This window comes from Corvus moneduloides, chromosome 4 (genome assembly GCF_009650955.1).
Source record: "Corvus moneduloides isolate bCorMon1 chromosome 4, bCorMon1.pri, whole genome shotgun sequence".
Classification (NCBI taxonomy): Eukaryota; Metazoa; Chordata; class Aves; order Passeriformes; family Corvidae; genus Corvus; species Corvus moneduloides.
In genome coordinates this window covers 35,141,208-35,168,112 of record NC_045479.1, presented here as the reverse complement: position 1 = coordinate 35,168,112, position 26,905 = coordinate 35,141,208, and the positions used below count along the sequence as shown (strand labels likewise).

At 36.0% G+C, this 26,905-nt stretch overlaps 1 protein-coding gene across 1 annotated transcript in view; it reads left to right on the top strand.

Annotated features, from left to right (window-relative positions):
- Nucleotides 1-26,905, top strand: part of PTPRQ (protein tyrosine phosphatase receptor type Q) — a 124,947-nt gene that overhangs the window by 34,503 nt on the left and 63,539 nt on the right. The window contains exons 23-34 of the mRNA XM_032107005.1: nt 4-150; nt 1,951-2,123; nt 4,485-4,698; nt 6,358-6,510; nt 6,629-6,808; nt 7,599-7,706; nt 10,128-10,409; nt 11,595-11,777; nt 12,480-12,581; nt 14,869-14,989; nt 18,699-18,859; nt 20,427-20,572. Of these exons, the coding sequence (XP_031962896.1) occupies nt 4-150; nt 1,951-2,123; nt 4,485-4,698; nt 6,358-6,510; nt 6,629-6,808; nt 7,599-7,706; nt 10,128-10,409; nt 11,595-11,777; nt 12,480-12,581; nt 14,869-14,989; nt 18,699-18,859; nt 20,427-20,572 (1,970 nt within the window). The remainder of the gene's footprint in view (nt 1-3; nt 151-1,950; nt 2,124-4,484; nt 4,699-6,357; nt 6,511-6,628; nt 6,809-7,598; nt 7,707-10,127; nt 10,410-11,594; nt 11,778-12,479; nt 12,582-14,868; nt 14,990-18,698; nt 18,860-20,426; nt 20,573-26,905) is intronic.

Here is a 26,905-nt window from a genome sequence, read left to right as displayed (position 1 = left end):
CAGGTCACATTCTGGATAACAGTACAAAAGACCAGAAGTTTGCGTTTAGTAACCTCGTGCCGTTTACAACATATGATGTGTATGTCGGTGCTGAGACAAGTGCTGGGGTGGGGCCAAAGACCAACCTTACAGTTTTCACTCCTGCAGACGGTAAGCAAGCATAGAGAGGTAAAGTAAATGAACTGGATGTGATAAAGGGTTTCAGTTTTCCCTTCAGGGCCTTTAAGGTACTTTGCAAAAGAGAGAATGGGTATAAGAGCACTGCAAGAGATAAAAAAATAGATTAAAAATCCTAAAGAAAATAAGTCAGCCGAAGATTACTATGTCATTTATTCTTTGTTTTTGTCAAATTCATACTCTGTCAGTACATTTATCCGCTATCATAAGCCTTCAGAGATTGCGAAAGAAATGTTTCTTTCTAAATGAGAGGAGTTATTTTCAGATGTAGTAATTAAGTTGCAGGACCCCCTATCCCCCGTTAGATGGCAGCAAGAGGAAAAGAAAGACCAGCGCAGATGCCCGCGACTGTTTCTTTCAGCCCCCACGTTCCTTATTAAACCTCTCGTTTGACTACTTCTCAGCAAATCCAAGGCCCCATCCCCGTCTCTGATGGAGCCACCCTTACTAGCGACCGTGGCTCTGGGATTGACCCAACATCGAGGTCTTGTCCTGGTGCAGTGAAGTGGTTGGTTCTGCCCCCGAGCCCTCAGTTCCGTGGTTTGGGACCTGTGGTCCCAAATAGTCAACTCTCCAGGTTAGAGTCCTTGGCTGCATAGAAATGCCGTTTTATCTTATGTGTATGTGAGATTGTGCGGGATTCTTGGTCAGCATTTGAGGATGCAAGGAGGAAAAATTGAGATTTGGTGTGTAATAGAGAGGCAGTTACAAGATGCTTATTTCTGTATTACATTTATGCCACAGAACACAAATTTAGAAAATCTCTGCCTCACTGATTGCTGGAAATATTTGTTGTCAAGGTGTAACACTGGGAGGAAAACCTATCTTTATTTATTGTACTCTTTCCTTATTGATATGCTTTTGGCAACTCTCAGAGACAATTTCCAGAGATGGCCTGCCTGACTACAGTCATTCTCATCTTGTGTTGAAATGCACTGTCAGAAGCCAAAGGGAACTTTGCTGGGTTTGGGGTTCTTTTAGTGTAACATAGAGTGTCTTATTTTAATGCCAAATCTAAAAATCCTCCTTAGGCAAGGAATTTCAAAATTGTCTTTTACTGAAGTGTATTAGAAAAAAAAATATTTCTTTTTGTATCAAATCTGAATATCAGTCTATTGAATGTAAATGTATTTTATCTCTGGTGGTCCTATGGAAATGACAATATAATTAAGACTGAATGTTTAATGAAGACATTATTTGAACTATATAATTTATATCTTTAATTTATATAGATATAGATTTTATATCTATAATTACACATAATTATATATATAAATGATTTATATAATATAAATAAAATTACATCAACCTAAATAAAATTATATAAACCTGTTGTAAAAGGGAAATTAACAAGCTGTATCACGTTAATTTTTTTTCCCCCAGCTTTTTACTTCATTCTTGTATGGCTTTGATGTTTTTAGAGCTAACCTTTAATTTTCAAGTGTACATAAGATTCAATATAGGAAAATATCAAAGGTCTGCTTGATTCCAATCAAGTAGACTTCAGTAGAACTATCCTGGTTTACATAATCTTAGTCTCTGATCATACTCATACACGTTTTATGTGTTAAAAAAAAAGTGTGCATATTTTTAGAACTGTAGCTTGTTTGCTAAGAAAACATGTGAAGTAAGTCTCTACCCTGCACAGGGTCAAATCAAAAGATAAGGATGTGAAATTTGATTGTCTATTGTACTTTGCATACATACAGTGCTGAAAAACCTTGTAATAATCACCAGTGTTTAAGGAAATCAAATTTCTTCTTGAATATTTAGTCCCAGGTGCTGTGTCAGATTTACAATTATCAGAAGTGGAAGCCACATATATAAAAATTGTTTGGAGGAAACCACAACAACCAAATGGAATCATTACCCAGTACAGAGTTAAAGTACATGTGCAGGAAACACTCGTCACTCTGGAAAACACTATTCTTGGAGATAAAAATAAGGTATTCTCTTCTTTTTTTTTTAATATGGATTTTTTGTTAGATTAAATTTGCTCTCTGCCTTATCTGACATTTACAGAATGTGGAACTAGCTCCCACAGAGGAATTGTTAATGTTTTTAAAAACCACCTTCCTCAGTCCACTCTCTTTCTCTGCCTGGCTTTCAAAAGAATTCCAATAATGCTGTTTCCACAACATGAAAAAATAAATCATTCTGGCAGAATGATACTGAAGGCAGAAAGCCATAGCCCACAGTCTTGTCCTTCTGAGTCCTTGAATTCTTTGCAGCATAGGGTGGCCAGACTATAAGAGTAAAGATTTAGGTGCCAAGATTGATACACGGCCACTCAGTCAAACCTCTAGAAGATGCAGGTAGGAACCCTGTGAATTCAGCAGAAGTGTCCAAAGGCTGGTTAAGTGTTCTACTAGCAAGGCAGACAGGCCTAGACTTTCTGGCTCCTTTTGTATCCTTAAATTCACATGTGTGATACTACATGCTGAACTCCATGCTGTGGTTGCATACTGAGGATATGTGTGCACATCTATGGGATCATATCTCTTAGGGGACTTACGCTGTCAATCAGTCTAGCTTCTGGATTTTGGGTGCTGATGTGCTTTACATGCTTAGAGGAGCAGCTCTGAGTATGCAGCACAGAACTGTAGACCCCTAGCAAACTTCCAGCTCAGGATTGAATTCTTTCTGAGGCAGGGCTTTTTGGGCTGAATTTTAAATACAGGTGCCTAAAGCCAGTATAGTTCCTTATTTTTTCAGACAGTGACATCTTTCACTGGATCTGAATTGGAATCTAAGTTTATGATGTAGAGCTCAAGGAAGGAGTTCACTTTCAAGTTGAATGATAAGCATCAAATAGAGCCCTGGAGTACATTAAATAAGGAGTAATGGGAAAAAAAGTTAGGATAAGGATCCATTCATTAAACCAGGCAGGCATCCTTGGAAAAGGAAAGTATATAACTCTGTAATTAAAGATTGTATCATAGTCCAGACACAAAAGTAGTCTGCACAAAAATGTTTTAGTGATGGAATTTCCTAATTTTTGAGTTCTTAGTGCAGCATCATTGCTGCTTTATTATAATTTATTGAATGTAATTTTCTAATTAAAAACCAATACAAATCACCTTGCTTTATTTAGAACCCCATTGACCTAAGCTTAGAGCATCTATAGGACTTGAACTGGCAGACCCACAGTGCTAATGGTACTCCACGAACAGTAGCAATAAAAAGCTGTTGTCTTATATGAGGAAAATCCTCACAAGCAAAAAGTATTTCCATGTGACCTAAATTTTGCTATAAAATGCTGGTGAAGATGAGTCATACACAGTTTTTGCCTCTTGGTACTTAGCTGAGATTGATGCTCTGTCTGTGCCTGTGGCTAATGCACCCTCAGTTAAAGGAGTAAAAAAAGTGGCTTTGCCCTCTCTTTACCCAGGGTCCATAGGGAAAGAACTAATGTGTCTTAGTTACATCACTGTAAAAGCATCTCTTTCTGGCAATGAGATGGGCCATATGTGTGAGTGGGGAGTGTTTCACATGACAGCAGAACAATTCAGAGACACCAGAGTCCTGGATTTGGTCCCAGATTTTGAAGGGGCATGAAGATCTGGTGTTAACACACCATTTTGTACCTATACTCTAGCCTCTCTCTCTTTTCTGCTTTTGTTTCTCCTCTCTTTGTTGTTCTTGCTCCACTTACATCTACTGCCATCCTTTTCCAACATTTGTTCTTTGCCTCCTCTGTCCTACAGTCCCCTGTATAACTTACCTCCCTTTCACTCTCCCTTTTCACATATACACACCCTTATTTTTCCTCTCCCTTTTATTTCATCAGTTTCAGGTTTTCTCCCTCTCCTCTTATTCCCTCTCAGAGATCTAGTCAACCTGCTAATCCTTTTCTTGAGGGACAGGAAGGGCCATCTGAAGTCCTCTTGTTTTCAATGCCTGCTGCCTTCTTTCAGAATGTAGTTAGCACAAACAGGATCTCCCAAGTTCAAATGTGTATCTATTCAATATTGCTCCAAGGATATAGCTTTTAAATTAAAGGCTTTACTCTTAAATTGCCACCTTAATATAAAATAGATATTTTAAGAGTTTTTTTAAAAAGGGGTGTTTGATTAAACAACAACCAGAATAAAAAGTTGTAGGCTACTGGAAGCTGAGCATTTTTATGATAAAGATTATAATTTTTAATTATTCTAATGATCAATAATGTTTGTATGCCAACATTTATATAGTATGTATATGCATACACAAATATACAAGCATTATTTCTATATTATATATAAATTAAATTATGTAATTTACTGATGACTAGGTTTGTGATTTCTTTTTATATGTCTAATTTTTAGTATCTGATTGATACTTTGGAACCATATGCAATAAATGAAAGTATCAGACCTCCTTCTCCCACTTGGAATTCAATGGAAGCAGACAACGATTTATATGAAGGTTCAGCTGAAATGTTTTCCAGCATTCAGACAGCTTCCCCAGTAATGTTTACAAGTGTATCTGGTGATAATTTGCCTGATATAACTGGAGCTGCAGAATTACATTCTTCCTTGGGTAAGATATTTTAGGGTATTTTTCTACCTGCTTGTTTGTTCTGAAGGACCCCCATCACTGTCCCATGATCTTTAGCACATGGTTCAAGCAAATTATAAATGGGTCATTTGCTGGAGTCAGAATTTTTTTACTACCAAATAACCTTCTGAAACAAATGGGAATGCCACACAGGCAGGAACTAGCCCCTTGTCACCCAGCTGACCTTCTTCCTAGTGAAAGGAGCACCCGAAAGCCATCAGCCAAGCTGCATAGACAATCAGTTATTACAGTTGCCAAAGCAGGTGTGATTGTCAGGGATTAACATACCTCCAAGCCCTTCAGAGACCTTGATTTCTCTAAGCCTTTTGACTAATAGGTTTTCAAATGTCAGTGAAGGTAAATAGGTCAAAAAGTTACAACTTTGCTATATGGGTTACAAACAGGTGGAGATGACCCCATGACATGGTGATGTCATTAGTGAGTACACTTGTTCTGTATTATCAATGGACCACTGTTTCTTTACCAAGTATGGATATTTACAAATCATTAAGCAGGTCTCAGCTGACAGGCAGGGATTTCAAATACCACTCTAAATTTTTACAGTGTTTTAAACAGTGGGGAGAAAATAAAGGTTTTATTTTTTTTAATTAATTTAATTAAGTCACTGAATTAATTTATATGCACCAGTATCTAAAACCAGTATTTAATCCATTATTTTAACCTACAGTGGATATTTTCTGTGCTATGTTAAGCCTGAAGAATCTTCTTTGTCATACACAGGAAATGTACAGTGTTTTAAATGTAAATATTTTTTAGCTTCATTCATCTTGAAGTATTAAGTTGCTAAAAGATGCCTGTGTTGCTGAAAATTGATTTCAGCCAGTGTCTGTTGTGATCTAGCATATAAGTATTATTTTATAGGAGTTATTATAGTAGTTAAAGCTGTTGATAGCCAAATTATCAACAGGGTCTGCTGATTTTTCAATGCCTTCATTTTAATGCCCTTCTCACTGAACTCTGAGCCTGATATTCAGGTATGTGAAGCACCCAAACTTCTTCATGTTGCTCTGGCATAATGACTGCTTTATAGCAGATGATTTTGGTTGGTACAGTTGGATCGTGGCTGACTTTGAACTTTATCATAAGTGCGCCAAAATCTCTTTGTGGGCATGCATGGCTTCTTCATTCTGCTGACCACAGCTCTTCTGCTAAAAATACCAGCATGAAGGGATCTGTGCAAGCAGCCTTTCCAAGTATAGTTGTTCTAGCCCCATTGGGAGGGCAAGGAAGAGGGAATCTGTCTTTCTCAATTAAAAATATTTAAAACCCCTCAAAAGCTCCATCAATCTAGGACCCATGGTTCTGAAATCACTGGAGAGACTAGGTCTCATACAAAAGTACCCTTTCCTAGTTTCTAGGGGATAACTCAGAAAACCTTACAATTCTACTTTTGTTCACTCATTCCTTCACCCAGCCCAATCTACTGTACACATGAAAATGGACCTATAGTAGACACTCCTTTGTGGAATTAAGAGGTGGAATGTAGACTTTTCTTTATATTTTTATAATTGACAAGAACAAAATAGTTCGTAAAGGTGAATCATGCCAAGGTGAATTCAGAATGCATAAGAAATAAAATGACTTTATGAGTAAGAGCTATTTCTCTCTATTTATTCACAGATAATCAATATAACATTGACATTTTGTCTGAAGACCTGTCATATGTTATAAAGGGCCTCACACCTTTCACAGATTACACAATTAGTGTGTCTGCTTTCACTGCTGTTGGAGAAGGACCACCATCAGTTCTTACAGTCAGGACACATGAACAAGGTAAATTGTTATAACTCTGGTATTATCAAAGTTAACATACATGACTTATTTCATGGAATGTTTGAATTTTTTTAGTAATTTATTTACTTATTGTCATTTTTTTATGTTTTTGTCTAAGTTCCAAGCTCAGTACAAAATATATCTTACAAGAATATTAGCTCCTCCTCTGTCTTGCTGTATTGGGATCCTCCAGCAAATCCCAATGGGAAAATCATTCATTATACTGTTTATGCTATGGAACTGGATACAAAAAGAGCATTTCATGAAACAACTTCAAACAACAGCTTACTCATGACAGGTACAGTGTCATTTCATGAAAAAAATATAAAAATTTAAACTTGCAAGTACACTTTACAAAATTACTTTCTCCAATTTTGTATAATGTAGCCATTTAAAATGTAGGTGGATCAAATCTCACACATTCACACACATCCACACACACACAACAAAACTGCATGTAAAAACAGGGCTGGGACACTACTCACACTCGTCTACTGTGGAGCAATATGTAGAGTATGTGAGATGGGAGAAGAGGACTAGGTAAGATAAACAGTAATTTTTGAAATGGTAAAAGTAGTAAATTGTGAAATGGATTTCTCCTTGGAATATTTGCCTCAGTCTCTTGTGTCTCCATAGGAAAATTTTCCTAAATTGTCAAGTTGTTTTCAGGCTTTCACAGTATTTGTCTGATATTAATAACAGTTTTCTTATTTTAAGGTGGTAATTTTTATAGTAATTGAAGCAAACATATTCCTAATGGAGTTTCAGGCATATATTGATTTTAATCAGAAAAATGCATACAGACTAAACCCCCATATTTGGATGTTCATATATACATTCTTTGATTGCCTTGACAAATTCTTTAAGCTGTTTACAGGGTTGAAACTAGTTGACTTACTTCAAACTGTATGCCTGTTTGACTTCACCAAATGAATGGTATTGCACATACTCTTTTAGGTGACAAAGGTGTATCAAAAACTCTGAGAACAGTATCCAGTATTATAGTTTTGTAAGTAGATATGACAAAAGAAGTTGACAGCCTTGTTTACGAAGTTAAGAGCCTAAATTTTTTAACTTAATCTTTTCAGGTTTAAAAAAGTACACAAGTTATAAAATGAGAGTCGCAGCCTCTACCGCAGTTGGAGAAAGTGCTTTGTCTGAAGAGAATGATGTTTTTGTGCGAACCCCTGAGGACGGTAATACATTGTTTGCAATGATGATTTATTTTCTGTACTGAAGTTTGTGTTTGTTCAAAAAGAAGACTGGCACATACATAAAGGGGGAAGAAAGTGTATGAATAAAATCAATGTTGAAATTATTAGTCTTCTAACAGTCAGTGACTTCATTGAGACCATTTTTAGGTAAGTGCTAAAAAAATAATGATGAAAGCTGCGGCATGACCTGGAATCAGCTAATTTTGATTGTGATAGACAAATGGAAGGAAAGCTGCAGAGCTGAGGCTCTCTCTCTCAAAACAATGTGTCCCTAGCATCCATCTAAATCATAATCTTTATGACTCAGTCTTATTTCTTTTTCTTTTTATGTTATCATGTGTAAATTAGTTTGGTTTTGAAGCGTATGGACATGGCAGCTTTCAACAATTCAGAGGCCATATTGCTATCTGTAGGCAAAGAAGCTGATAAAATGAAGATTTTTTTATGCTTAATATTATATGCAGTTGTTTTTGTATAGGTGTTATTAATTTTAAGACTGATCAATAGGTTTAATGTACGGTATAATACTACATTAGGAAGATTTCTGAATCTTCCTTTCTTACTTACGAGGCAGTTTCAACCCATGAAAGCACTGGGGCAAGAGCTGGAGTTGTCATTGGCTTCTGCAAAGAAAACATGGGAATTTGATTTGCAGAGCAGAGTCATGAATATTAGTCTTTTCTCTTTTGTATCAAGTTTGTATTTTCACTGGTTTCAGCAAAGTTATTTCCAGTTTTTACTGAAGTAATAGGGTGTGATTGCTCTGTTGTCGTTTCTCTCTCTCATTGTCAAATGTACCACAATACAAGAAAAACAATTGAGTGTCAATAAAGGAAAGGAAGGACTACAGGATTAAAAAACATGGGTATTTATGAAGCTTAGGTGATTTGAATAACCATGCAAAATATCAAATTAAACTGTGAAACTTAAAATACTTGCAATTTTTTTTTTTAATTTACATGCTTCTATGCTGTTACGTTTTTTTTAACAGAGGAAAGGCATATCACAATAATAGAAAGTTACTTATATAAACATTCTTTCCTCTGAGAGCTTGCAATCCCTTGCCTTTGAGTGTTAAAGAAATTTTTCAGAGTAGACTTTCAGGCCAACGGTTCATTCATTCATAAAGGAGCCACACAAAGCTTGAGGAAACCAGGGAGAAACCCATCAAGAATTCTTGCCTTTTTATAAGGCTCTGCGTAATTAATTTTCTACTTCTTGTTGTTTAGCTTTCCTGAGGTAATTCAGGCTGAGATTTATGTCTCCTAACTTTAGCCAACCTACGAACAACAATTTGTTTGACTCTTGAAAAGAGAGATACCTCCAAATAAAAGATTCACTACAACTGTCTTAGATAACTTGCATTAGAATGGAAGGAACTAGGCTGCTGCATTTAAATATTTTACCATGCCAGATAAATTGCAAAATGCATTTCAATTAAAAATTAAGCTTCTTCACATGGGAAATATCCATGTGGGCCGTCTTGTCATCCAGAGAGCAGTGATCTGTTACAGTTAACACTTTCCATTCATGTGCTCAGAAATCAGGAATGAAAGTAATTTGTGAGACCTTTTAGGCAAAAAAATTTATGATGAATTCTGAAATACCTGCTTACGGGCATTCGTACACAAACTGAATCCTATGATTCTGGGTAGGTAGTATATTTTAATTTTGATTTTACAGATTATTTCAGGGGTGAAGTGGTGAAGCCTTCAGTGGAATCAGAGTTGACATTCAGAGCTGATTTTATTCATAAGTGCAGCCCACTCACTCCTTCAACACTTCCATGCCTTATTAGCTCACTGGAGTCACATGAACTCATGCTTTGCCAGTAGATTTAGCCAACACATCACCCCGGAGCTGGACTTGTTTTGTGCATGACCTTCACACCAGAGTGTGTAAGATTTACACTGGGTTCACTAAAGGGAGTTTAGTTACTGTACATACAGTCCCTTTCTTGATTCAATAGTTGGTTGAGTGAAGTACAAAGGGTGGTTATTTACATAGAAAGCAGTAAGAGGACATTAATCTAAATTTAAAGAACTGAATATGAAGAAGACAATGAGAGGATTTGAAAGATCAGTCTGCATGAGACTGGTAGAGAGAAGAAACTTTTTTTCTTAATAAAAGCAGTTTCAGATAGATTTAGACGTGGATGAGAAAAGAAATTCCAGAAAAGCTAAAGTGTCATAGCTCAAAAAGATGCCTAGTTTTATGAGTGGAAAAGAGACATACCAAAATTAACTGAGGTAAAAAGCAGTAAGACTTTGAGATGGAGAGTGAGAAAATGAGTGTAGCCCCTTTGGTACAGTTAGGATCCAATGTCAGGATCCAATAGGTTTATGATCTCAGTTCTGTATTCAACTAATTGAAATGGGTTTTTTTCTGATTTCTGTATTGCAGAACCAGACTCCCCACCTCAAAACTTAGAATTAATAAATGTAACTGCAACAGAAATAAATCTGAGATGGTTACCACCTGAGCAGCCTAATGGTCTCATAACTCATTATGAAGTTCTGTACAGCGATTCCAATTATTTTTTCATTAAAAATGCCTCATCTACAAGTGTATCACTAAGTGAAGTGAAGCCATATACTCTTTACTACATCTCAGTAAGGGCATTCACCAGACTTGGCCATGGGAATCAGTCGTCTTTTCCACTTCTTGTCAGAACTTCTGAAACTGGTGAGTACATTATATTATTTTAAAAGTGAAAATTTGTGAGAAGAATCTGCTTATGATAACCTTTGATGGCCAGGAGATAAGATTTAATAATTTAAAAAGTATTTGCTTGCTTTGCAAGGCAGTAAGTTTGAATCCAGTTTTTCTCTTTTATATACAAAGCAAAAGAGCAAGGCCAGGTGCTTGGTAAGGGATGGGGAGCCAAGAGCCCAGGGGTCCTCAGGCCAGCTGGGCAGAGGCCTCACTTGCCAGGACTCATCTCACCACCCTGCTTGTGAAGAGCGCAGGGCGGGTGAGGGGGAGCAGCCAGGGCCAGTCTGGGGTGCCAAACACTTCATGCTGACATGGCAGGTCTGAGGTCAAGCCAGGAAAGAAAGTTCACAAATTTGGTGATAGTAACCAAACCAGATACAGTCCAGTGCCAGCTGCAGGCCTGCAGGGGGAGAGCCAAGCTGAGGCCTGGCTGCCATGTCAGGCAGGGACTGGATGCAGGGCAGGGACTGGATGCAAGGCAGGGACTGGATCAGTGGGCCCATGGCCAAGCACAGCCATGACAGCGGCGAAGCAGGAGCTGTAATTCAGACGGGGGCAAAGCTTGAGAGCCCTTGCTGAAAGCAGCTCCCCGAGGGCAGTGGTCAGCCCTGGCCACAGCCTCCCCACAGCATTGCCTGGCAGAAGGAGGAGGCAGCCCTTGACTACACTGGCCCTGAGTCCCAGCATCCAAGAGAGGGGTTACTTTCAGGGCCCTTCCAGCAGCATGTTTGGCTCCCTTTTTTTCCTGCGAGTATTTATACTGTTTGTGTAGGGGACCCAGGCAAAAGAAAGAAAATGCATGTTGCAAGTGTAAATTATGGTAGCACAACATGAAAAATATCCTAATAATAGCTAACTTGAAGAATTGCAGTGATAGTTCTGGAGTGTTAGAAGGAAAGTTTAGTGTCATGCTCCAGGTTTTTTAATATGGCATATTAAGATGATTTCTATCCATTTTTTAAAAATTACCTTGTTGTTACTGTGTGTATCTGAGTGGTTTTGATCTTCCAATCCGTCCCCTTTTAAAATGTATTTCATAAAAAAAATAGGATACAAATCCACATGTTTACAATGTGTTTCATTGAAACCAATTTATAAAAATTCTTTCCAAATCGACGAAACTCACTGAAACCTTCCATAATTTTTTTCTTCTAGTTCCTGATTCTGCACCAGAAAACATAACCTATAGGAACATCTCATCCGTGGAAATTGAATTATCATTTTTTCCACCATCCGTTCCCAATGGAATCGTACAGACCTACACAATATATCTCACGAGGACTAATGGGACTGAGCAAAGAGTCATAAACACTACTCTTCTGACACTACGTATCACAGGCCAGTATATAATAATCTGGAACTTACGGCAACTGTAAGTTCTTCTGAGAAGCATGCAACAGACAGACAGAGGTATATTAGCTCATTGGTTGGACCTGATCCTTTTTGCCCTAACATAAAGTTTTTTGCTCTCTGTCCTAAGAAATAACTTGCGTCTTGCCATAATGTGGTGAAATGGGCATTAAATGGTATAGTCTAACATATATCTCACTGTATTTTAGATGTTTAAAGTACAAGGAACTTCAATAGCTATATTTGCAGACCTATCATTGTAACAAAGTAAACCCTCAAGTCACCTGCATATCTTTATGATCTTATTTTGGATAAAAATACTGGGTAAAACATTCTGGATAAAAAACTTCCTTTTCCACTCACCTTTGCATCTTTTCCTAAGTTCTGTCATTATTGCTGAGGCATGTCACAGCAATTAGTGCTGGGATCTCAGTACCTTCACTGCAACATTTTCCGAGTACAGCCAAGGACAAACTGCAAAGCATTCTAGGAATATGAAGTATTAACTGGTAATTAGGGCTTTGCCCCTTCTTTTGCAAAATACTTTGTGCTCCAAGCTTTCCCAACGCTTACTTCAGTCTCTAATGATATAGTTGAGTGTGATAGGCTTGTTCACCACTTCAAAAATACTTACACTATTATTTTGTCCCATTGAATGGTTGTTTTATTGAATTATTCTTTTTTATTTAGATTTAAATAAATATACAGAATATACTGTAGAAGTGTCTGCTAGTACCACAGTGGGGGAGGGTGTTCGTAGTTCACCTCTGCATATACTAACTGATGAAGATGGTAAGTCAGAACAGAAGTTTCAGTACATTATTGTCTACCTGTATTCTTAATTTACTCTTACACTTCATGTCAGATGTTTTTAAGTTTTATGCATTTTTTTGGCAGTTATGTCTCTCCATTGCTATCTGTGTCTATGTATCTACACACAAACATACTTTATCTATCTATCTATCTATCTATCTACCAAAAGATTTATCAATACAAGCTATATGAAATGTCGCAGTTGCTGTGCATGGACTTTTGGCCTTACCAATATCTTATGAATTTGAAGAATCTTAATGTACTCATATTATTTTAATCTGATACATGACATGGTAGAATTAAATACTGTATTCGGTTTTTCAGTCATGTGAGAGCTGGGGAAAAGGAAAACCACAAAAAGCCAGTTTGAATTGCCCGGGGACATTTCTGTGGGTTTTTTTGGGGAAAGATTTTTGCATTCTTCTAAACAGATGCATGTACAGATACACATAGATAGATATGAAATTATTAATATTATGAAAATGACCGAAGTCCATCATCTGTAGCACTAGACTTCCAAACTGAGCAGGGGAGTGTTCTGCACTGCAGGCTGAGGGTAGAAGACAGTTGTTGCAACCCCTGCTAATTTGTACAGTAGGTAACAAATCAGCAGAGTAACCTTAAAATTATAGTTGTACTTTCAGTACACAATGTAGTTGTGGGAAGTTATCATTGGTCACCTCTCTAATTCTGCCAGGGAATTCTGAAAAAAAAATTCATAGCAAAAATCTTAACTTAGGTGCTGTGAGACACATTTTGGAGAAGGCTGTGTCTGTTCCTCTCCATTGATTAGGGAGGAAATCTCTGGGAATCTATTCTAAAGTGGCATTGACACAAGCAACCCACCAGCCACACCATCAGTATAAAAACTTTGCTCAAGAGTTATGTTGGTGGAGCAGACTGAAAAGAGCTCATTTGGATAAATCCATTTTTTTAGCAGAGAGTATTTTTATTTAGAGCAATGAAGTTTCTATTCTTTAGGAAAAAAATCCTCTGAATAAGAATTGTAGAATGAACTAGACATGTCAAAAAGATGACATTCACTGTATGACAGATCTTTTATTATGTAGCCACTGAGGATAATATAACAAGTAAAACAAAATACAGCTGTTAACATTTTTCACTGGCATATAAACTCACTGAATTCAGTGAAACTTTGTTAATGAACAATATAAAAGAGTTTTTCCTATAATATAAAGAGTTATAAAACCTTTATGCCAACTTTCAATTAGTGAAAGCAACAAGAAGTGAAAAACAACAATATTTATAATACACCACATGTTCTGTATTCACAGGAACACAGTGTTCCAAGGTTCAGACCAAATGTTTCATAGATTTGCTAATAGTTATGCTCATATTCTCAATTTTCATGCATGACTACAGCTATGACCTGAATTTTTAGTGCATGATGCTCTTCAGTTTAATTTGAGAAAAACAAATGTAATTCTAATATTACTTTATAGTGATACATAGGTCTGTGAATCAAGATGAAGATTCATTTCTCAATAACACACTGACAATAAAGCAGTATTGCTTATGCATACATGAGTTATTTTTCCTCAGTAAAATTAATAAGAACCTTAGAAAAAAAATCAAACATGGTCTAACATTTTCATTTACTTACAATGTTTCCCTAGAGAGTTGGGATAGGGTGTCATCTAGAGATCATCTTAAAATGAATTTTAAGGGTCTCAGTGAATGTCTATCTTTTAATTTGCCCTTGTGACATGTTAAATGTATGAATGTGGTCCTTATCTGATGGAGTGAATAGATTTTATCACTGTTTAGTATCCCACAATTTTATAATCTCTCAATGCCATGCTTATCTGTTTTTCCACCTTTTGGTGTTTTGTATTATTCTTTACAGCATCTTTTTTTCCTCAGGGGAACTATTATGCTGTATTTTACATGTGTTCATATCTATAAAGGTCTTGCTTTTATTAGAAGGGAAAAAAAATTACAGCAATATACTCGGGCAGTAGGTGAGTCACTGTGACCTAGCCACCGCTCTGTTTTCTCATGAAGTACTTTTTCCATTGAATCACAGAAACAGATGTTCTAACACCACCATGCAAAATCTTCTTTTATCATCTGTCAGAAAAAGGAAAAGAAGCTGTGCCTTAACATTAGCTGATGGATACTGTACCCGTGTGGTACAAGGTTAATTTTCTATCACAAATAATTAAAAGCCCATTTAAGGATGCTGTGTATCCCATCGATCTTAGCTGTTCAACAAGATGTTGTGTCCTGTTCTCTCATTTTATAGCTCCAAGTTCTCCTCCACAAGCCCTCTCTGTACAACAGTTGTTGGGTGTCACTGTGAAGTTGTCATGGAAACCACCGCTGGAGCCAAATGGAATTATCCTCTATTACACAGTTTATGTCTGGTAAGATTTTTCTGGAAGTAGTTCTGAGGATAAATGTTAATCTGTAACCTATCAGGAATGTTAGGTTTTTATTACACAATATGTTGATTATATGTTTTGGGAGAACAAATATTCATCCAGCACTTAAAATACTAGACTTTTGTATATGCAAATTCAGAGTAGCCAAAAACTGGGGGAACAATTTCAACATTTTGTAAGAATCCTCAACATTTTTCCAAACATTATGCTGTAGTAAGTGAATTCAAATTTAAACTAGAGCATGGTGACTATTTTCATTATATTCTGATTAGGCCTGCTGCACAGCAGGGCACAAACCCATGCTGAATTGTCAAGGAGATTTGAAATAGGCTTAAAATAGAGAAATATTGCCTCCTCTTTTAGACAGTAAGAGCCATGTTCAGAGTTTTTGTATGAGCTATCAATTATATCTGCTGTTATATTTTGGTTTTATTACATTAATAGCAAAAGAGTATTTTTAACAGATACTTTTCATTTATTGTGTTTTAGTTTTTTCTATCTAACCTTTTTTTCCCATTTTTTCCCTCCTGACATCCCGCTGTGATATTTTCTCACCTTTACAAAGGACTTTTGTCACTTTAAAACTTGCAGCTTCTGTCCTATTCCTTGCATAACACAGTTTGGTCAAGCGATGTGGCATCTCTTCAAAGATCTATAACTTCTACTGGGAGTGAAAATATTTTTTATTGATCACTATTAATATATTGCATTTGTGCTTTACCATTTTATTGCCAGTACTAAGGTGCAGGAATCAAATACTAAAGTGCACATTATAAGATGTAAACCAGATGTGCAAATCTGCAGTTGTTATGGGCACACTGCTCTTGAGCTTACATTATTTTATTGTTATTTGACAGTTTTGGGGTAGGGTTTGGCCTCAGTCACTACATTTTTTTTTTTTTTTAATTGTAATTTCTAGTTAAGTTGATGATAAAGTGAAGAGGAGCAAGGTCTTCTTTTCAGAAAAGTTAAATTTGTCTTCTCTTGTTAATTCTACTCTATTGGGAATGTCTGTTGCTCTTTCAAATGATGACCGTCCTCGAGCTAGGGAAGAGTTACTTCATGATAAGGGCTATGTTTTTTGATACATACTGTGTTCAAAGAATTGAGGTTATGCAAATTTTCATCCTTATGTTCCCTCATAACTTACTGCTTTTGTTACTGTGAGAAAAGATTTAACCAGAAGTATTTTTTAAAAAAACTCTTAAATGATCCGTCTTTCTAAATATTTCAATTAAGCAACAACATAATCTCTTGCTGTAAGCCTTGCCCCATATTCTTTTTGCTCTGTCTTGTCTGTCGTTACTGTGCCATACCTAAATTTAGAGAGGCTTTATGTATCATGTTAAGGCAAGGACATTGGAGAAAAACTCCCTTTGCCTTCAAAGAGGCCATAACTTCACTCCTTCCTTGGCAGGGAGGGAGGGGGGTGGAGGAAGGAGAGAAATTTCAAGTATTTAACAGAGCTGTCTCTACAGTTTCATAAAATGCATTGCAGGGGGAGATTTGACAAGGCAAACTGTAGTGCCATATAGTTGCTGCTCTTGGGAGGTATTCAATATATTTTGGAGGAGATTGTTAATCCCAGTGCTTCTCAATAAAGCAGAAGGAAGAAGGTTACTACAGATGTTAAATAAGTGTTCCTTCACTTAAATATTTTGCGACAGTTGTAGAGAATTTGGTAACCTTTCTTTAGCTGATTTGGAACAAGAATCCACAACAAAGAGAATAGAGAGGGTGATATCTGCAATGTTTTCAGTTATATTTCATGGAATTTGTCAGAAGACAAGGTGGTTTTGGGTGCTAGGGAGTATCAAAGAAACTTTCTTCCTGCCTTGAGCCTACAAACTCATACTCCCTAAATGAAATTTTTGAGTATTAAATGTGCAATTAACAAAATTGCTGAACTTGTATGTAGCCATTGTTTTTTTGGCATTATCCTTTCTACAAATTTTTGTGAGATACTTGTTGACTAGATCTATTTTCAAGTACAGATTTTTAAGAAAATATGGTACCTGTATTTATCAAATGAAAGTATGCAATTTCTTAGAATCTCTGTTGTTTGCATTTTTGAAAAATGCTGTTTAAGACCTTTTTGTAATATTTTTCTTCATTAAGATTTCTTGGCTTAACTTATTCTGCTAAGTACTTTCTTGCTGTCTGTGAAGACTGCACTCACTTTGATTAGTGATTTCTTATTTTTATTGCAATCTCAGTTGTTTCTGAACAGAAAATCAACTTCCCTTGAAATACCTCAAGCTTTTGTTCTTCTTTCTGTGCCTAGTTGTGGAAATGTTTTTTGACAACTCAGATGTAAAAACGTAGTTACTCAAGAGTAGAAATGTTTGCAGCACTAAGCTGTGGATTTTCTTCTTACTTAAATTATAACCAGATACGTATTTCCATACTAAGAATACACTGGGCAAAGATCCAGGAAAAGATGTCTTTCTTTGTATAGGGTTTGATAAGCACAGCTGCAATCTCTTGTAAATTTTACTGACTATTAAAAATGTCAGAAGTTTGGGAAAAATGTAAATGTTAACTTTCTCTATTGCCAAGAGTGTTTCCCATGTCAAGTGACATTCCACTCAAAATCTGAGGGTTAAGGAGGATTTTTTTTCATTCTCATACATTTTCTCATTCCATTTATTTGTTAGTGTAACCTTATTTCAGATATATTAGATGGTGATTTTTGCTAATAGGACAGTCATCCAGTTATCAAAGGATGAAAATCTAGTAGTTTTTAATAACTTTTTTCTTTTTTTTAGTATTAGAACACATTGTCATTTGTGAAAAGCTTCACAGTGACTCCTGGAGTAAGACATTTTGTTTTACTTATCAAATTATCATCTCTGTATGAAATCCTATTAGAGACACAGGACACCTACTCATATAGAAATCTTTGAAGGAATGGAATGTTAGGTTTTTATTTTCCTCCTTTTTTTTTTCTTAAAAGATTACATTAACTTTACAAAGAATAATGACTTTACAATGAATAAAGACTTTTTGAAGTCAAGTTAGTTATTTCTGTATCTTATTTTACTTTCTGATAATCATTTCATACCTATGCTAATAGCAGTGTTTTATTAATGTTACATCTTACAGTCTTTCTAGGCGGGTTTTGACCTGACTAGAGTTCCATTCTGATCCTCTGCTACATTCCACCAGAATTAACTCAGCACCAGCTAATTCCTGTTCCATATCATCTTCTATTATTCCATTTATAACTTCAGCCTTCTGACCAATTTCACAGTGTCACAGTAGGGCATGCTCCCTGCTATAATCTTTTTATATTTCGCTATTCCTGTCCAGGGAGACAGTTTAGTTATGCCCTACTTTGTCCTTCCCAAGGGTACACATAACCATTTGAAAGCAGCTAAGAGATAGAAATACTCCTCCTTAGTTATTTCATATAGCCATTGTCTTTGTTGATGTAATTTATAAGCATATTTTTGTGGAGTATTGGGGTGTTATTATTTTAAGGAACAAAATGAAGAGCCCTACCTCGATGTCACAGTAAAAAGTTAGTTTTTCACCATAAAAGACAAAAAGTTATCCTAGCCTATTTTAAAAACCTAAACTACTTGTATTTAACACAATATTGCATGTTTCAGTTTTACAACGAATGCCATAATTGTATATAGAGAGATATGGCATGTGTATATAATTAAGAAAATACTTTTTTCTTTAGGAATAAAATGTCAAAGAGGAGTGTAAATGTAACAGAAACATCACTGGAGTTGGCAGACCTAGAATATAACTATGAGTATAGTGCTTACCTAACAGCAAGTACAAGATTTGGAGATGGCAACGTAAAAAGTGATACTATAACATTCAGAACTTCTGAAGGAGGTAAGCTTATATACACTATGAACCTTTATTTTCATTCAGTCTTAAAATTCTGTCAGCCTTATTTAAGTTAATAAAGCCACTGAAGTAGAAGTGACATTTGACTTGTCAAGAAGAGACGTGCTACCTGTCTGTGTGGCTCTATCCTTGTGTCTACAAGTATCTGTGGCTCTATAAAATTATGATTGGTATTTATGTTAACTTATACTGAGAAGAAATTAGCATTTCTCTTCAGAACAGGTAAGATCCAAATAATTTCATTCTAAACTTTGAAATAAATTATTTTTGTAATATATTTTACTAGATCCTTACTTTAAGCTGCCGTGACACAACTTCTGATAGGGAAAATACTCCTTAGAGTATCCCTCTTAAATCTGAAATATTTTTAATTCGAAAATGAGCTCTATAAGTGTACATTGATTTGTTTATTCTATTTTAATTATTTTATACTTCCAACATGGAAAGTGACTTTTATATGATCATAGTGTATACTGTGCTTTGAAAGTCATTCAGTTTAAGTACTGTGTCTGGTTTTGCATCAATCATATTGATGTGGTTCCAAAATAGGTGTATGTAGGCATACTTCAGAATCATCCTGCATAGATAAAGCAATTCCCCAACTCACAACCACTGGCAGGATTAGCATCTATTGAAGCCATCCCTCCAAAGTCTGTCTACATCATCAGGTTGTAGGTATTTACAGTCATTGCTATTAAAGCTGTTATGGAAATAAGAATTGACTTTATAGGGACAGACTTTTAGTTACTGGTCCTGGGGTTCCCCCTCCAATTAATATTTTAGTATTTTACACAAACTAGAGCAGCACAAAGCAAGAGAGGTACATAACTTAGAGTGTTCAGTACTCTACTGCATGTTCTGTACAGCACTTTCTTGGATGCTGAGAAATCTTGATTTAAATTCTCCTAAGCTGACTTAAGGGATTGAATTTAGCTCTCCTACATCACTGTGTTACTGAGAAGAACCATATGCTGCTATTCTTTATAAAACAGGAGGAGAGATTAATTGAAGAAGTCTTACAGGAGTCTTCCTGCACATTTAATAGGCTGAGAAAAGAGGAAAAAAGTGAAATTATCATACTGTCCAAGTTATGTACCTGGTTTACCCACATAGGTTGTGAGACTAAATTCTGTTTATAATCAGAGAGAACAAGGCTTTTAATTTAGGTTTTGTAAAACAAGTCCTTTTTTTCCCTACTAACCATATTTGGAGTATAGAGACCTAACTCTGTCAACTTTCAATGTCTGCCAATTAGATTTTCTATGTGCACAAAGCAGTAAGTACAGGACAAATTCTATAAGAAAACTCTGTCTGTTCACAAATGCAGCTAAATACAAATACGGTTGAAAAAGTGTTTTAAAAATTCATTTTTACATTTACAGTTTTATTTAATTTTTTTTGTGAAGCATTTTCTATACCATAATCAGAAATACATTTAATTTGCCATAGGATACTGTAAGATCTACCATAGTGGATGTTCCTCAGGTACTAAAATGTACAAAAGCCTGAGATAGAAAAGCTTTAGGTATGCTAAAACTTAACATTTTTCCAGCACCAAGCGATGCACCGAAAGATGTTACATACAGAAACCTTACTTCCACATCAATAATGTTATTCTGGTCTCCTCCTCAAAAGCCTAATGGAAATATACTGTACTACTCAGTTTATTTCAAAAATAATTCAGGAATATTCGTACAGGTAAGCTTATTTATATTCTTTTGTAGAAGTCAATGAAATGTTCTAATAATTACTTAAAGATTAAATCAATTTTATGGTTATCAATAAATTGGTTTTTCATATTTCCTTTATCATGATGTAGTATTTTAGCTCACAAAGGCAGAAGCATATCTTGTAATCATGTTACATTGTGTATCCCACTAAGCATTCATATCATTAATCATTAAAGCCAGTAGATTTTGTGTAATATTCCATTATGCAAAGTTTATATGCACATGTATCTATATAAATATATGCACACGTGCGCTTAATACATATACGCTTAACATATGTAATGGATAGACTCAAGACCCACTACATGCATGGCACATCCTCAAGAGTATTTATTTTAGTCTAATCTAGCAATGAAATTTCTGGTTCTGGTTTTACTTTTTAATACATGTTTGTACAGTATTGAAAATATGAAGGTAATATGAAAGTAGGGAACACATTTTTACTTCATATTTTTCTTACTCTCCGGAGGAAATTACTGTTTACTATACTGAAGCAAAGATATTGATACTCTGATGTTAAAGCTTAAAAGGCAAAATCTTATAAATAATATTTTGGTGATTTATTTTCACATAGGTTTTTTTGCTGTTGCTGCTTTCATCCTTAATTATGCACTACACATCAATTTTATATATAATCTTTCTGTTCTCCTTTCTATGAATATCTTATGGTACAGAAATATAATAAGGGAAATAAGCTTCCTTTACAGATCTTTTGTCACAAGTTTTACACATATGGAAGAAAAACAAGAAATATAAATTCATTTAGAAAATTATGTATGGAAAATAACCTTGACTGCATAAATTTATGCTCAAGATATGTCTAAGGTGAAGTATGCATGTGTTTGAGGATAACTAGAAAAAGTGTTCACAAATGTTACAAATATCTGTGAGTGAGTAATTGCTGCCATACTTCAGTGTGTACACTTCTCTGACTTCTGTGAAGGTATGTGGTTGCCTGGCTCTGCATAGTTTCAGGTGCAAGCAGGACTGTGCCATGAGTTCATATTCTGATTAAAATTGAGATTAAAATCAGGGCTACAGTTCAGAATGTAGACTCTGTTTGCACACACTGCTATAACAACAGCATTTTTCTTAACAAATCTCTGGGCAAACCTTTACAACAGTGCGCCTGAACTAGCCCATCCTATGAAGTACATCTCAAGAAATTTTGGAGGAGGACTATGGACTTGGACTATTCCTGCCTTTAGGAAGGTGCAGCTCTGAGATGAATGAGTAAGGTGAAGCTTACTCTGAGAGAGGAAGAGAAAATCCCCCAGGATGTGCCCAGGACTCTGGAAATAAAGGAGGAAGATAGGGAAGATGGAGCACGGTAGCATTGGCCCAGCAAGGCGAGGGTCCAGTTTTATTATCCTGTAATGCAGTCAGGCAGGGAAAGGACAGTGGCACAAGTGGAAGTTAATGCTGCTTTGGCATATTATGAGGTGGATAGCAGGAAAGTGCTGACAGTAGCTCTACTTCTGTGTGTGGAAACTACCATTTTCATCATTTTGACTTTGATTTTTATCTCATCCCTCTGCCGTCTGAAGATAGGTTTCAGCTGCTGTTGCATCTGTCTCTTATTGCCCATGGGATATGAACGTTAATCTCTCAAATCATGATCAAATCTTAATCTGTCTGCTCTCTTTAACTTCTTCTGCCCTTCACATCCTGTCTGCTCACTGCTTAGCATAACAACTACCGTATCTATGCTGCAGTCCTATTCTGTACCTTGGCATGCCTGTGGGTGCAAGACAGATTTCGAACAGGTAAAAAAAGCCAACTCATTTCTGTCAGATATTTTATATTACTCTTTTTACAAGAGAGAAATGCATGTGTAAAAGTCAGCCTGATATGTGACTATTTATATATTTATATGACATATAGAGACAGTTGTAAGCTGCACGAGTATGCATCCGTATAGCTTACAACTATCTGTAACTTAGAAGTATAACCATGTAATTGTAGGATCTGTTGCTAAGTTTTGTATTGCACACATTTGGAAAGAAAGAATCCTCAGCTGAAATACTCTGCATCGAGGTAACCATTCTGCTTATGTTTATCCAAACTGTATTTTCAGTTTGAGAAATTATACAGGAGAATTTAAAAAGTAGGTATCTTTTCACGTTTCACATTTTCATGTTGTAGGCAGCCATTCTCTATCAGTCTTTCCTCTGTTTCTTTGTCAGGACATAATTCCAGAGGTCCAAGTCTTAAAGAATATCTTCTAGATGCCTGAAAATCCACCCTTGCTGAAGAATATCAAGCAAGTTAACATCTCCCAGTGCTTTCATAATCTGAAATAGATTAAGAAGTCATACTAAAACTGGTGCTATTCTGTTGTCTCAATTTCTCAGTTCTCACACACTCTCGAACTTCTCAGGCATATTAAAACCAAATTATATAAACTACTGACTATTAATATGTTAAAACTAGGAAGTTAATATCTGCACAGTGTTTTATTTAGGATATAAAAAAGACCTGAGATAAAAGATACAGTTTACTCCTTTACATGATGCAGAAACTTGAGTTTTCCTTCACAAAGGGAAAATTTATGTACCTTCATAAGTCAGAAAAATAATATATAGTTTCTTTGCTTTACTGGTCTACATGAAAAATAACACTGCAGCTGTCCAGTCAGAAGGCCTGGGATGCTCAGACGTAAGGTTCAGAACCAGAATAGCAGAAGGAAATATTTAGTGATGGAGATTAGATTTAAGGATTTTGGTAGATGAGTGGGCTGTTTCTATGGGGATGCTGACAGTTGTAAAAGAAAATGTGTCAGAGAGGGAGGAATGACTGGTAGCCAGCTAGAAGAAACCATTACCTGCATTAGGCTAGGTTCCAGTTCAGCTTTATCTTTCATATTCTGCTGTCATAGGTCTAGGGAGTATGCTACTTCTTGGTATATATATCCTGTCCCAGTGCTGTAAAGATATGACATGTATGCTGACAAAGAGTACTTCCTTCACAGATGACATGACACTGTACCTTTTCTTCACATCACTTCTCTGTGACACTACTGGGCTCCTACAATTCAAGCTTTCACTGTTTGCAGTAGCAGCTTTGCAAGTTTTGCTCCATGATGCCTTGCCTGGTGCTTGAAGCAATCATACTGCCCACATTTTCAGTCTTATCAAGGAAATAAGTCAAAGACTTTATGGAAGTAATTGTCTCATGGCTAAATATCAACCTATGGAAGATATCATTGATTTGAATAAACTCTTCTATTCAATCTCTATATATTTGTGTTTTGATTAGCAAGAAAGTGGGAAAGGTGCTAATTACAAATATAAATTTATGATTCAATAAAGTTCCCCAGTGTAGCAATTTCAGTACAGATGAAAAATGTCCCGCTCTGACAAACCAGACAGGGGAACCAGGAGCAAAGTACTGAAAAAAAGCCTATGATCCTTCTAGCAACTGAACATCAGACCCCAAATCATCCAACCTCTACCTCAAGCCAATTGAAGTGAATATGACTGGATACAGTTCAGAGTGAAATTCAACTTGGTCTACCCTTGGGATGCAGACAAGGGATGCAAAGAATGTGCTATATTACTTAACAACCAAACATTTTGTTTCACCAATATGACCAAAGTAGGGATAAAAAGGGGAACTTCCCTAAAATAAACTGCAAGTTTTTAAAAAGCTGGTCTCAGAATGGCAGAGCACACAGAAAGGAAATAACTTCACTTAGGTTTTTACTGGAACAGTGACTATTACGGTCCTTGAAGGATGGTTTGGATTAGCCCTCACAGTGTCACCACTCACCTGATTGCCAGAGTCAAGTGTGTGATCCTCCAACTTGAAACAAGAATGCAACACAATGAACCTAAAGAAGAAAACAGAACAGGGGAAAAAGGTTAAAAGTGAAGAAGAGCATCACCATATTTCCATATACAGCTAATTACAGCTTTATGCCCATATTTCCATATACAGCTAATTACAGCTTTATGCCCCTGGAAATATCTGCCGCTTCCTGAGGTGAAGAAGATACTAGTTTCTGCTGACACTTTCATGGCTTGAGTGTATTGCTTACACTTAGCTGCTTTTAATAATCTGATACTTTGCTATGTCAAAACTTCTTTCATGTATGGATGAAGAAAGGGACAGAAGGAAGAATTTCTTCAGCTGTAGCCAAAGATCCTAAGCTGTTTCCTTTCATCTGCAGCCACAGTTAATTGTAAAACTTCCTATAGTGTTCTATCCCCAGGGTACAATTAGTACAAGTTTCATCTCTTCTCAGTTTGTACCCACACAGTTCTTCCTGCTCATTGTTACTCTTAATTATGTGTTCCTTTTTTTTCCTAATATGTTGTCATATCAGTAGTTTGAGATAATCTCCACTCCTTGGGCTCCTCAAAGTAAAGGAACTACCTCTCAAAATAGTGTTTGTTGACCCACCAAAACCCCGTTAATAATATTGACGTTGGTTCACTGAGTCTTTAACTGCCAGACAGCTGGCTGAACTGTAAAGGTATGCTTTTTAAACTAAGAGTTGAATTTTCAGCTGTTCATACCAATAAACTCCTGTTAAATCTAGGATCAAAACTTGATGCGGTAGCCTTGCCATTTTTACCTTGAATACTCAGGTTGTTATTTAAGGGCTTATTAAAAAAAGTCTCATTATTAGATGTTATAAATTACTAATCATTGCTAACAGTAATAATAATAATAACAATAACAAAAAGAGGGCATTAGAATGCTTCTTCTGGGCCAGATGATGTATTCTGTCATACCCTGCTTAAGTATTAGAAAGTTTAATTAAATACCTGAGAATTGGATCCACTGTTTCCTGTATCTTAACCTACCAAATGTAACACAAAGTTCTTTCCAGCCTTTTTCAGTTAGGTATGAAGCTAGTGTGAAATCCAAACTAATTTAGAAGAAAGTAATATATTTAGGTGGAATTTTTTGTATTTTGACTGATGTTGGCTTAACTTAATCTTTTGGGCAAAACTAACAGTGTGCTTATATTCAGTTAATAGGAGTGGATATAAAAATTTGTACTCACAATTTGTGCAGCTTCTGTTCTGCATTCAAAAAAAAGGCTTAAATTTTCATTGCCAAACAAACTGTTTACTTATTTATGTTATGTAAGTACTATTGACTGCAGGGAAAACTAGGTCAGGTACAGGGTATAAAAATCTCAGGGAAATGGCTGAGAGTGTCACCTATTGTTTTCTGAAAAAATAAAAATATTTTGCCCGTAAAAAATATTGCTGATGTGTTGCATTAAATATATAAATTGATATGTTTTGGTGACAGATACCAAGATTGTGTACTGAACTATCAGTTTGTACAGTACTGATTCAGCTGTGATAGGGCACATAACAGTGACTTCTTCAGTAGGAACTTTCCTCGTGGGAAATACAATCCATTTTTCAGTATGCAGTTTTAGCATGTCTGTGCTTATATGTGGTATTTCTAAATTTTAACACCCAAATATTTCTATTGCCTTTCTCCTGCTTTAGTAAGTTTGCTCTCACAGCCTCACTTTTTCAGAAAAGCATTTACTTGAAAGCTAACTTGGTTTTTAAAGAAGTGGAGGATGTGGATTAGATTTAACACCAAAAATAGGAGGCTGGCCAAATAGCTGGAATTCATCAGGGGCTTAGGAAAAATAAATCTCACCCTGAAAATGTTGCTATGTAGAAAAATTAGGACTTCTTTGGTCCTGAGAAGTGCTGTCCATGCCATCTGCTCAATGGAGCAACGTGGCTGTCAGAGAGGAATGCTACTGGCTCTTTGAATCAGAAGCGAAGATTTGACCTAATGCTTGATCTGAATATGCCTATGGGCTAAATAACTTCTCAACAATTTTCAAATCATGAAACAAACTGTGTTGGATCCTCTAAGTCAGGTTCCTGTAAAGCAGTGGATGATTCAACACATTTGCTTATGTGGTATAGCTGAACTTACATAAATAATATGCTTTATAGTTTTTCTTTTCATCTTCCAAAGTTGTTGATCCTAAACAGGAATAGCCTCCTTAGAGGTGCTGATCTGAAGCACTAACCTATTGCTGTAGTCACAGTATTAGTGACATTTTCTTACACAGTTCAAAAGAAAGTGGGTCTAGGTTCTGCTGCTATCCTTTCATTAGCAAGTAACAGAAGAAAGGAAAAAAATTCTGTTGATGCCTTTGTTTTAACACGGTCCACTCACTATAGACATTTCCTTAGAGATAATGGCACGTTGTTATTGGGAGGGACAACTAACAAAAGGAAATGTTTATCAAGTGATGCAGTGAGATCTCTGCCACTGAAAGTTTTAAGTTCAAAATCTACTCTCATAAAAA